Genomic DNA, 13,435 nt, shown 5'->3' on the forward strand with positions numbered 1-13,435 from the left:
TTCATTATGCACGTATATTATGCAGAATGCACGTGCTCTCTCTCTCTCTCTCTCCGCTCACACAGTGAATAAATAGACATCACAAGACATAACGTGGCTGCAAGGCCATCACATGACGTACGTTTAATGACGGGTTACATGCATGTCAGAGCCAGCCACACGGTAACTAATAAGAGTGTGTTCCGATAGACCACGGCTCTTGCTGTGCGTTTCTGAAGTCTGCGTTTTTGATTGGCCAGTGATGCAGAGGCGAACCCTGAACGAAGACTCTTATCTGTTTTGTTGACTGTCAAGTGAGAGCGCGTCGTTCGCGGCTTGAGATTGAGATCTGAAACCATTTAGGTCCCAATGTCTATAATCGTAGAGCGATAACAATAAGGGCCGTGTGATAAGTTGTTCGTTCTTGTTTGTGACAGTTTGAGCTGATACGGTTTTCCGGGCCAGTCACGCAGAGACCACAGACCCTATTTAATGGCATTTCTATCACTGGAAACTGCCAATTTATATTGTAAAATCAATGTTAATTTAGCTGGGGAGTGGGGACCCCCTGGAACTCCCTCAAATACCCCCTGGGGGTCCCCGGACCCCATTTTGGGATACCACTACTCTAGATCCATTCAGTATGTAAGTCCGACGTCATTTTGTAGTGCTACGTTATGTCCGGGTCCAAGTGGCACCAGCTCCCGTCCGCATCTCATTGTAAATAGAATATCTAAACGCGTGAATCTTTTTACAATGCAGTTATTTTTCAGAAAGGAAGCCATTGAGGGTTAAAATGGGTCTTAATGCTTCCAACTCGAGTAGAATTATTAATGTTTTGTACAAGTGTCCATGACAAAGAAAATATATGATGTGGAGACAATAAAGACTATTATTGTCATTAGTATTTAAGGTGGTAACAGTCTATTTGCTCAGTACAATATTTCAGGGGCATATTTAGAATGTGTGCAGGCTTGAGTATGTTGAATCTAGTTTGCATTAATGAGAATTTAGTTGACACAATAAAAATAAAATGGCGATAGTATTCCGTGTGGGGCAGACGGCCTGTCACAGCCAGATTTGGGAGAGCAGCAGCTTTGTTGTTGCGAGGAGAGCGGTGAAATGAGACTTTCGTGGACGTTTTCGTCTCAGATTTAGTCCGACGGAGCGTCACAGTATAACTCTATGGGGACACAAAAGCGACACAAAAGTAGGACCCGGAAGTATCTCTGGAGGGGGCGCTCACTTCACGGCTAAAATACTGAATTATAACTTGATGGGTGTGGTTACCTGGTCATTGAGCTGCCTGATGTTCTTCTCCACGTGAGGCAGCAGGCCTCTGAAGGTGAACTCCTGGATGAACTGCCTGATGCGGTCGTGGTCGTTGAGGGTCAGACACGTCCCGTGACTGCTGCCGCTGCCGGGGGTGGTCCCAGGCCCCGCCCCCAGAGGACCACCAGCCCCGAGAAGCGAGCTTCTCTTGGTCTCCGAGGAGGCCACCCTCAGGGCGTCCAGGGAGGTGGGATCGCCCGGGACCGGACCCAGCTGCAGCGGGCCCAGCTGCAGAGGGACCGGGCCCAGCTGCAGAGGTTGGCTGTGGTCTGTGTTGTTGGACAACGTGGTGTCTGTTCACACGCACACGCACACGCGCACACGCACACACACACACACACACACACACACACACACACACACACACACACACACACACACACACACACACACACACACACCCCCACACACACGTCGCCAACTAAGACTATGACAAAGAAATACATTTCGTCGACTACCTATTTTCACTAACGAAAATGAAACGAAGCTTTGATGACTAAAACTATGACTAAATGTATTGACAATTTTGTCAACAAATAAAAACTTGGGAGGGACTAGTGTAGAAGTAGTCTCTCAAGACAGACTGTTGCCTCGCGTCAACTAGGGGAGGCGCTGTTTTCCCGAATATTTGACGATGGGATTCTCAGATTGGTGTAGAAGAGATCCAGTAGAACTAAAAGTCATGTAATTTATGCTTGATTGTTTGCAGGTGTCACTCTCCAAAAATAGACAATCTTTAGCTTGTAGATCTGCTGTTTTCGGCACACAGCTAAAATACCTTTCAGTCGACTAAATCAACTGCAGATTTATCAACTGTAGATTTAATCAAAACTAAAACTAGACTACAAGTAAAACATTCCAGATCACTAAATGACTAAAGCTAAATGGAGTTTTATTTATTCAAAAGACTATGACTAAAAACTACATCAAAATGTGCTGTCAAAATCAACACTGAATGACTGCAAAAAATGCATGGGACTGCAACGCTCTGTACAATTACTATACCAGTAGTTCAAACATTTAAATTTCATTGAGAGTGTACAAAATGTATTTGTACTCTCTCAGGTTCCCATTCCCAACCCTGCCCGTAGGAGTACGTGCAGTGACTATTATCACCCTCGCCCGTATAGACGGTCGACAAAGCCTTCTAAGGCACTTTCACTGCCTTGGAGTGCAGTCCGACTACAACATTACTCCCCGTGTAAGGTAAGGTAATTTTATTTATAGAGCGCCTTTCAAAACAACCGTTACAAGGTGCTGTACAAAGTAAAATAATAAAATAAAACAAGAAAACACAGTGTAAATGCACAGATGTGTAGGTAAGAGTGCTGGTTTCCAGTTTAAGTGTGTAAATGCACAGATGTGTAGGTAAGAGTGCTGGTTTCCAGTTTAAGTGTGTAAATGCACAGATGTGTAGGTAAGAGTGCTGGTTTCCAGTTTAAGTGTGTAAATGCACAGATGTGTAGGTAAGTGTGCTGGTTTCCAGTTTAAGTGTGTAAATGCACAGATGTGTAGGTAAGAGTGCTGGTTTCCAGTTTAAGTGTGTAAGTGCACAGATGTGTAGGTAAGAGTGCTGGTTTCCAGTTTAAGTGTGTAAATGCACAGATGTGTAGGTAAGTGTGCTGGTTTCCAGTTTAAGTGTGTAAATGCACAGATGTGTAGGTAAGAGTGCTGGTTTCAAGTTTAAGTGTGTAAATCACAGATGTGTAGGTAAGTGTGCTGGTTTCCAGTTTAAGTGTGTAAATGCACAGATGTGTAGGTAAGAGTGCTGGTTTCCAGTTTAATTAAGTGTGTAAATGCACAGATGTGTAGGTAAGAGTGCTGGTTTCCAGTTTAAGTGTGTAAATGCACAGATGTGTAGGTAAGAGTGCTGGTTTCCAGTTTAAGTGTGTAAATGCACAGATGTGTAGGTAAGAGTGCTGGTTTCCAGTTTAAGTGTGTAAATGCACAGATGTGTAGGTAAGAGTGCTGGTTTCCAGTTTAAGTGTGTAAATGCACAGATGTGTAGGTAAGAGTGCTGGTTTCCAGTTGAAGTGTGTAAATGCACAGATGTGTAGGTAAGTGTGCTGGTTTCCAGTTTAAGTGTGTAAATGCACAGATGTGTAGGTAAGAGTGCTGGTTTCCAGTTTAAGTGTGTAAATGCACAGATGTGTAGGTAAGAGTGCTGGTTTCCAGTTTAAGTGTGTAAATGCACAGATGTGTAGGTAAGAGTGCTGGTTTCCAGTTTAAGTGTGTAAATGCACAGATGTGTAGGTAAGTGTGCTGGTTTCCAGTTTAAGTGTGTAAATGCACAGATGTGTAGGTAAGTGTGCTGGTTTCCAGTTTAAGTGTGTAAATGCACAGATGTGTAGGTAAGAGTGCTGGTTTCCAGTTTAAGTGTGTAAATGCACAGATGTGTAGGTAGGTGTGCTGGTTTCCAGTTTAAGTGTGTAAATGCACAGATGTGTAGGTAAGTGTGCTGGTTTCCAGTTTAAGTGTGTAAATGCACAGATGTGTAGGTAAGAGTGCTGGTTTCCAGTTTAAGTGTGTAAATGCACAGATGTGTAGGTAAGAGTGCTGGTTTCCAGTTTAAGTGTGTAAATGCACAGATGTGTAGGTAAGTGTGCTGGTTTCCAGTTTAAGTGTAAATGCACAGATGTGTAGGTAAGAGTGCTGGTTTCCAGTTTAAGTGTGTAAATGCACAGATGTGTAGGTAAGAGTGCTGGTTTCCACTAGTTTAAGTGTGTAAATGCACAGATGTGTAGGTAAGTGTGCTGGTTTCCAGTTTAAGTGTGTAAATGCATAGATGTGTAGGTAAGTGTGCTGGTTTCCAGTTTAAGTGTGTAAATGCACAGATGTGTAGGTAAGTGTGCTGGTTTCCAGTTTAAGTGTGTAAATGCACAGATGTGTAGGTAAGTGTGTTGGTTTCCAGTTTAAGTGTGTAAATGCACAGATGTGTAGGTAAGAGTGCTGGTTTCCAGTTGAAGTGTGTAAATGCACAGATGTGTAGGTAAGAGTGCTGGTTTCCAGTTTAAGTGTGTAAATGCACAGATGTGTAGGTAAGAGTGCTGGTTTCCAGTTTAAGTGTGTAAATGCACAGATGTGTAGGTAAGAGTGCTGGTTTCCAGTTTAAGTGTGTAAATGCACAGATGTGTAGGTAAGAGTGCTGGTTTCCAGTTTAAGTGTGTAAATGCACAGATGTGTAGGTAAGAGTGCTGGTTTCCACTAGTTTAAGTGTGTAAATGCACAGATGTGTAGGTAAGTGTGCTGGTTTCCAGTTTAAGTGTGTAAATGCACAGATGTGTAGGTAAGAGTGCTGGTTTCCAGTTTAAGTGTGTAAATGCACAGATGTGTAGGTAAGTGTGCTGGTTTCCAGTTTAAGTGTGTAAATGCACAGATGTGTAGGTAAGTGTGCTGGTTTCCAGTTTAAGTGTAAATGCACAGATGTGTAGGTAAGAGTGCTGGTTTCCAGTTTAAGTGTGTAAATGCACAGATGTGTAGGTAAGAGTGCTGGTTTCCACTAGTTTAAGTGTGTAAATGCACAGATGTGTAGGTAAGTGTGCTGGTTTCCAGTTTAAGTGTGTAAATGCACAGATGTGTAGGTAAGAGTGCTGGTTTCCACTAGTTTAAGTGTGTAAATGCACAGATGTGTAGGTAGTGCTGGTTTCCAGTTTAAGTGTGTAAATGCACAGATGTGTAGGTAGTGCTGGTTTCCAGTTTAAGTGTGTAAATGCACAGATGTGTAGGTAAGAGTGCTGGTTTCCAGTTTAAGTGTGTAAATGCACAGATGTGTAGGTAAGAGTGCTGGTTTCCAGTTTAAGTGTGTAAATGCACAGATGTGTAGGTAAGTGTGTTGGTTTCCAGTTTAAGTGTGTAAATGCACAGATGTGTAGGTAAGAGTGCTGGTTTCCAGTTTAAGTGTGTAAATGCACAGATGTGTAGGTAAGTGTGCTGGTTTCCAGTTTAAGTGTGTAAATGCATAGATGTGTAGGTAAGAGTGCTGGTTTCCAGTTTAAGTGTGTAAATGCACAGATGTGTAGGTAAGAGTGCTGGTTTCCACTAGTTTAAGTGTGTAAATGCACAGATGTGTAGGTAAGTGTGCTGGTTTCCAGTTTAAGTGTGTAAATGCACAGATGTGTAGGTAAGTGTGCTGGTTTCCAGTTTAAGTGTGTAAATGCACAGATGTGTAGGTAAGTGTGCTGGTTTCCAGTTTAAGTGTGTAAATGCACAGATGTGTAGGTAAGTGTGCTGGTTTCCAGTTTAAGTGTGTAAATGCACAGATGTGTAGGTAAGTGTGCTGGTTTCCAGTTTAAGTGCTGCTGCTACTACTGTACGTGCACACCGACCTTTCTCCGCTGACTCAGGCCAATCACCATCAGCCGTGTCAACGTTATTCTCCAGCGCAGTGGCATCGTTGGCGTCTGGCGCTGAAGCAGGATCCTCGTACGTGTCCTATAGCCAACGAAAATGGAGGTGGGGGGGATGTTGCATTTAGTGTAAATAGCACCTTATCCAGAGGACTCCCAAAAGCAATTTCGAAACATTTCTCAAAATAATTTCATAGATAAATAAAATAATTCCAAAAGATTCCTCAAGAGTTCACATTAACACTTTGACTACTATTCACGAGTTGCCAGAATTAATTAATTGTAGAACACTATCGCTGCGATTCGCGAGTTGCCCGAGTTATGTTTGCATTGTTTAATCCACGTTTTTAATCAGTTTGAAGTCATACGGGCAATCCACCGGACAGAATGGGATATGAGACATCTTTTGATGAAATTGAGTCCCTGTTGTTTACAATAGGAAAGCTGCCTAGCAGCGATTACACCACTTTAAAGGACCTATAACATAGAATTCAACTTTTTCAATTTATTTTGTGTTTTTGGGGCTCCCATATGTGTTTTCTCTCCCCACAAATAACCAATTTTGAACAGTCAGGCTTTCATATCATATAGGTGCTTTAATGGAAATTGCTCTCAGGAACAGCTCAACTGATTTTGGTCTCATCATGATGTCATCAATGTCACCCTACTTTGTATATTTCCTCCTTCAGTCTTCAGTTTCAAATTTGCATTTCCACTTTGTTTACAATGTCCACCATTGTTGATTTTCTAAGCTGGCATGGAATGGAAACGAATCTGGTTTTTTATAGCATCATTATTATAATGACTCAAATATTAAATATTCTGCATATCAGCACCCCCACCACCTCAGGACATTGTGGTATTGCAGCTAAAACTGCTTTCAAAGTCCAGAAAGAAATGACAAGGCCTGGTTATATCAGAGTGGTGATTGAGGCTCAAACCATTAGAAATAACTTTGATGGACATAGACAATATGATATTAAATATTAATAGCCGTTTTAAAATGCATGTTCTATTTCGTCCCTGCTGACCGCCAGAGGCGGTGCTTTAAGCACTGAAAGACATCCTTCGCGCATGCGTCGTCGAGTATTGTATACAAACAATGTCAATTTTGACCCTGTGTTGACCCGAAGTAGTCTATATCTTCCGGCAGTCTCCAGGGATCAGTCTCTTATTTTTTCTTGCGCGTTGTGGTGAGAAATTTGCACTGGGCTGCGAGGTATTGCTATGCAATACAATATGCAGCCTACGGTGCCTGTACCTAGTCGCCGGTAGTTCCGTGACGGTGTGTCCGCCGGTCGGAGTAGCGTTTGTTCGCCCTCCAGGAACTGCGACTATGGATTTTTATCTCCTCGATGAATGGAGTTTATTTTGCGGATTCATGTGGAGGGAGGAGATCGTTACCTGGCTGTGGAGGTTGTTCTTGTGGAGATACTGGCTCCAGGGAGGAGATCGTTACCTGGCTATGGAGGTTGTTCTTGTGGAGATACTGGCTCCAGGGGTCGGGGATCTGCTCGTCTGCCCCGGCCGCGGCCGTGCGTGAGTTGACCTTCAGCAGGTAGCAGCTGTGGACGCCGTACCTCTGCTTCATGTCCTCGTACACCGAGTCTGCCCTAGAGAGACGGACGGACGGACAGTCAGACACATACCGGGTCGCTTTCAGAGTTCATTACAGCAGGGGAGGAAAACGGACAATATGTGTCCACTGTGTGTGTGTGTGTGTGTGTGTGTGTGTGTGTACCTGTGCTCGTCTCCCTGGCTCATGTCGTGAAGTAGGACATAGTATTTCAGCGTGTTGGGGATGAACCACTTGGGGTTGGTGTAGTCTCCACTGTGCTGGATGCGGTGCTGCTCCTGGGACAGCTTGAGGAACTGCTCCACTGGGACCGCCTCCGTGGACGACACCACCAGGAGGCCTGCGGGGGGCGCCAAAGTCAAGGACTCCACACAGAAATAAAAACATGAGACTCAGATTCTAAAAATGTCTGTTTGAAAATGACAGTTTTCTGAAAAAGCTGTGTTTCTATGTCAGTCGTTCTTAGATTTTTCAAAAATAGCAGACCTACAAGCTCAATAGCTCAGAGCTTGTAGATCTGCTATTTTTCAATAGCTAAAGCATAACATAATGCCAACACAAAAAGGGGTTCCCGCCCCAAAATGGGTTAAACGTCTCTATGGAAGGAACGTACACATTTGCTAACACAAGGGATGCTGCCAGCATCTTTCAAAATATAAGCGTCAGAGTGCCAGCGGATATGGCAGATTTTACTCTGAAAGGTCCCCCACTTCCGTTCCCCACCAAAACTGGGAGGCATAACGTTCCATTCTTGCCTCGCGCAGGTCACGCTAAAGTCTCTCTAGAAGCTCTCTCAATATTCCAAACGAGAGGCATGCTGAAGTCAGAACATTGCCCATCTGGTCAAAACCATGGACAGTTCCCTAAATTAGGAGATACGAGCCATTCTCTCTGAGCCGTAAACAAGAAAGTGAACGGCAACGCGCACGCGCCAAACGGCAAGGAGTATACGGTGCAGAAGGAGAGGCCCACACAAAATATATAATTTATATATATCAATAAAAAAGCCCTAAAGACGTGTATACACGTCAAAGGCCAAAATTGTGTGAATTGGTGTAAGCTCTGCATTATCCACCTACTGGTGTACTGCAAGTAGCATATGAAGACAAGCTGTAGATTTAGTAAAGTTTCAGTATTCGTACCCTGTCGGAGATGCGATATTTGAAATGGTCCCCAGTTCAAATATAATTATTGTTTGAGAACCGTTGATCTCCAACACCCCACACAACGCTGAGCACAGATTTTACAAACTTCACACAGCTCATATCCTTTGTATGTTTCATTTAGTTACTTTTGCACCGTCTCTCACACACACACACACACACACACATATACGACCCACCGGGAATATTAGTTTGTATTGGCAGTGCGCCTCACTGTGCCTACTGTATGTCACTCCATAATGCCAGAAGGATACAGGCGAGGTAGTGGTTGAGGAACTCATGGTCCGACGCGGGCATGGACTGCAGGAAGCTCTCTCTGTAGGTCTCGAACCACGGCGTGTTCGCTAGAAAGACACACACACACACACACACACACACACACACACACACAGACACACACACACACACACACACACACACACACACACACACACACACACACACACCTTGAGAGAAGATCAGAGAGACACGTAGACGGCTAGCCGGCGTCTGGTTTCCAGGTTAACTCACTCCCACCATCCCTGAAGAGCCCGTACTGTACCGTCTGTACTGTACCGTACTGTACCGTACCGTACTGTACCGTCACAAGCACACAATCACAAAACAGTTCAGGCTATGCGAGGAAACACACCGATCAATCATAGACAATTCATCAATCATGAATTTAAGTGAATCAGAGAGTGATTGCAATTTTAAAGGGGAAGAAAACAAAAATCTTATTATAATCACAGGTCACAGAAAAGCTGAAAGCGAGATTTATTGGAGGGGAAAAACAAAATTGATTATACGGCACGATGCTGCTGCTTGTCTATGCACAAATAGTTGACAAAATCAGAAAGGATAAAAACCTTCCACTGCTGAAAAAGAGACTGAAATGTCAGACATATTTAATATTTTACATCAGCATCTTTAATCGAGTACTTCAGGGCTTGCTGTTCATATATTCAGAACAGGTAAGGACTAGTATATAAAAGAAATGAAAAGCAGCAGATCAACAAGCTTTATGTGTGCCGCTACACGCAACGTGTAGAAGCATGCAGATCTGCCATGCTTGTGTGTGACGCCGAGGTGCTCCAATCAGGTTTTTTGGGGCCGACCCCTGGAGTATCATCATCAAGTGCGGCATTATTTTATGTACGTTATGAATGTACGTCAATGTGTTCTAGACGTTCAGATGAGTCACCACCTGCTGCCGAGAAGGGAGAAATGACAGCAAATAATCCACCTCTGGTTGCCTCTCCGTGTGCGAGACTCACACGGATACCTACTGTACGTACCGCTACTGTACGTACCGCTGCTGTCGGGCGGAAACCTCACGTCCAATATAGTGGCGTCAAAAAGAATCCATTCAGCGATGCATCGCGATTCGGCCGTGCACGAATCTGCATCAATGCAGCAACGACGTGACATAATCGACCATCGATAATCAAATACTATATATAATTCTAAATAAAATATGTTGTTATCTGACTGCTTGTATTGACTGATAAAAAAATGTGCCATGTTGTGAAGTAATATAGAAAAGTGTGATGCATCGCGATGCATCGTAGAGTCGAAACCTGGTCAATCGTAATCGAATCTTGAGGGCAGTGCCACTGCACACCTCGGCTCTAATGTCAAAATCTAGTTCGTTTTCAGGATTCTGATAAAATGATCATAAATATAAATAAACTAAAAATAGCCGATATACAAACTCAAAATGTGTTGTCTCGTGAAAAGTTTTGAGCTTGTAGATATGCTGTTTTTTGTGTGACACTGTAGTATGACGAAATAGGGCATTAATTTACCCAAAGAAAAGTTAAAACACTGAGATTGGAGGTTTCTTTCCGACAACGGCGATCATGTGATTCATGATCACTACACTACAAACAGATGTTAGCAGAGAGAGCGTCGCAGCTTTTTGGTAAATAAATGGAAAAAAACTTCTACCACGAAGGTCGAAGGTCTAGTGACACCGAAATGAGGCAAAGACGGTGGCTCACAGCATCCCTACGACCCTATTGGTCTGGGTATCTCATTATCCAATTAAACTCCACGTCATTAAGCTTTCTTTCTTTAGTTAACCAGGGTACCATAGGTCTAACGATTTACATTGTTAGACCTAGAACTCCTCTCGTTTCCATCTTTATTACATAATAGTGACAGACCATTACAAATACACCATCATTCTATCATTTATATGTGCTACACAGCACATATCAGCTGCCTCCCATTTACACTTAGTTCTATATGTCAGCTACATCAGTTTGGGCCCAATCAAGTCCTGGATCGTAGTTTGGACTCAAAGTGAGTTAATGTTCACAAATTGCTTTGGTCTTTTTCCCCCAAGCCGATATATATATTTACTGTCATGCCATGAGCCACCACTTTGCATTCAAAGCAACGGACATTTCACTCACAGGAAATGCACACAGAAGAATAGAAAACAAATCAATCTAAGGCTCTAGAGAGTCCCACCACCACCTTGTCAGAAGAGAAGTGAGGAAAAGAGAAAGACTGCACAGTGAAATCCTGAGTGTTCAATCATTTTGCCGGGGGGTCTCTGGAACCACCTTTGTACACCCCGAAGAGTCAAATTAGCACTGAGGATTTTACTGTGCGCTGGACGACAACAACACGGCTACGTGGATCTAGGAGGGAGGAGAAGAGTGCAGGAAGTGAGCTAAGCTTGGAGAAAGGAGTTGTTGTACGCCCCCTGGAGGACAGGAGTACCTGAGTAATGCTTGGAGCTGCTCAGTTCCGTTAGCGTGTCCCTCCATGCCGCGTACCAGGGCACGCTAGCTTTAAGGGAGCGATCTGACCCAGTGAGGGAGGGAGGGGGGAAAGAGAGAGCCAGGGCTGGTGTTAATGTTAGAGACCACATCTCCAGTAGCCATCAGAGAGGTCCCTAGTGGTCAAGTGTTGAAGGCAGGGTGAAGTGAAATCCGTCATTTTCTTTGCGGAAAACGTTCTGCGTAAATCTCTGTACTCCGATAGAAATCTTTGCTATATAAAGTGGTTGTTCAGTAACAAGTCTCTCCTGTCTATCCAGCTCTTGAGAAAATACATTTTCAGATGGGTCAGAGGTCAGGTCACCATTGTCAACCACATAGGAGAGAGTAGAGTACCCATTTATCAGCTCAGGCAGTGACACTAAGGGTTGCTCACTTGCCCCTGGCAGGTAAATGAAACTTTAGGGCAGGTTTCAGGTTGCCCTGCCAGGCAAATTCTTGTTTGAGAGGGGATGAAATAAACACAACACGAGATATCGGTCTAAACACCTGAACGTGGCCAAAGCAGAGAGCACTGTCTTCTGGTCTGTGGAATGTAAAATAATAAATAAGAGCACTGTTAATGTGCTGTTAATGTGCTGTTTTCACACTTTTTCACACTGTTTTTACACTTAAAAATATAAAATAAAAAGTGTGAACCCATAGTCATATTCATAGCTATATACTAGGCATTTGGCATAGAAATTGAGGTATGAGAAATGTCAAAGGTGTTAAAATAAGTGTAAAAGAAATTGCAATCCATTTAAATTAAATATTTACCTGTAATTTATAATGGACAATTTACTTTTTGGGCAGGTGGGCATGACCTTTAGACAAGTAGAATATGACCTCTCAGACATAGTGTCAACCCTGTCGGTTTCAATTTCAGTGTTTCAGTTCTCCTTTTGTCTGCTCATTTCTTCGTGCCTCTTCCAATTTCACTTGTTCACCCATGTGTCCTTGTACGAGTTCCCCATCCAGATTGGATCAAATTGGCATCCCGCCTTGAAAATAGATCTCCTGTTTATTAAAGAGCTGGTGAGACAGGGAGACTCCTCTGTTACTGAACAAACACTTATAGAGCTAGTTGACACTTATTTTAAAACACACACCCGTATCACTTTACACCACCTTTAACCAATCAGACAACCGCAGGTGAGAGAGCAGGAAGGACATGCTGTGCTATAGGATAGAGCGGGCTCCGGGGCCTCCGGGCTTGCTCTGGTTCCGGCCCGCAGCACTGCGGTGACTGTCGTCATAATGCAAACACCTTCGTTTAAAACCCATTTTGACCTGAGATCAGATTCTAAAAATGTCTTCTACATCCTGACAGTTTTCTGAAAAAGCCATGTTTCTATGTCAGTCGTTCTTTGATTTTTCAAAAAATAGCTAAATCATAACATAATGCTAACACCAAAAGGGGTTTGCGTCCAAAATGGGTTAAGCTCTGAGCCTCTGATCGGACCATGACGGCCCAGAGTGGTCTCCTGGATGTAGCAGCAGTGGGCAAGCTGCGATAGATCGTCCCCTCTCAGGACGACGAGAGGCCCGGAAGAGAATTTCCCGTTCATTAATATTCCCATAGACGTTTCAAAAAGTATTTATTTAAAGACCTTTAAGCCTCAGACAAAGCCTACTGGGCTGATGACAAATCATGACAATAAACAAAAGTATTTTGGGCCGAACAAATAATTATTCTTTCTAATTATTTGTTCGGCCCAAAATAAATTGTTTATTGTCATGATTTGTCAGAAAACGAGTTGGCTTTGTCTGAGGCTTACAGGTCTTGAAATACATTTTTAAACCTCTATGGGGAAAAAAAGAACGGGAAATTCTCTTCCGGGCAGCTCGCCGGGGGCAGGACTGAGACGCTCTATTGAGAGCCATGCAGTGTTTACTGGCGTGTTTACTGGCTTATATCTATCTATATCTATATATATCAGCCCCTATGGTTCAAAGACCCCGATAACTCTGAGTGTACAAATGAAACCAAAATGGACATTTTGGTTCCATTTGGATTGCACTGGCTTTGAGAACTGTGTCCATTTCCACAGTCAGCAGCATGCCGCGTAAACCAAAATGTTTTGCATCACTCGACAGTCACAAATTAACTCAAATATATCTAAGGTACACATTTCACAGTGATGTATCCCCTTTAAATGATGTCTAAATAAATATATCTAAGGTACACATTTCACAGTGATGTATCCCCTTTAAATGATGTCTAAATAAATATATCTAAGGTACACATTTCACAGTGATGTATCCCCTTTAAATGATGTCTAAATA

The 13,435-nt window shown here is 43.2% G+C and overlaps 1 protein-coding gene across 4 annotated transcripts in view; it reads right to left on the bottom strand.

Moving 5' to 3' along the window:
• trappc8 (trafficking protein particle complex subunit 8) overlaps positions 1 to 13,435 on the bottom strand; it is a 74,672-nt gene that overhangs the window by 49,955 nt on the left and 11,282 nt on the right. For 2 of the 4 annotated variants that reach the window (XM_083767082.1, XM_083767081.1), the window contains exons 3-8: positions 11,109 to 11,192; positions 8,651 to 8,740; positions 7,399 to 7,573; positions 7,117 to 7,270; positions 5,637 to 5,742; positions 1,270 to 1,604 (exon numbers count right to left, since the gene is read on the bottom strand). In XM_083767082.1, the coding sequence (XP_083623208.1) occupies positions 1,270 to 1,604; positions 5,637 to 5,742; positions 7,117 to 7,270; positions 7,399 to 7,573; positions 8,651 to 8,740; positions 11,109 to 11,192 (944 nt within the window). The remainder of the gene's footprint in view (positions 1 to 1,269; positions 1,605 to 5,636; positions 5,743 to 7,116; positions 7,271 to 7,398; positions 7,574 to 8,650; positions 8,741 to 11,108; positions 11,193 to 13,435) is intronic. The other 2 variants (XM_083767083.1, XM_083767084.1) reach the window with 2 other exon arrangements.

This window comes from Protomyctophum parallelum, assembly GCF_964188405.1.
Source record: "Protomyctophum parallelum genome assembly, chromosome: 6".
Classification (NCBI taxonomy): Eukaryota; Metazoa; Chordata; class Actinopteri; order Myctophiformes; family Myctophidae; genus Protomyctophum; species Protomyctophum parallelum.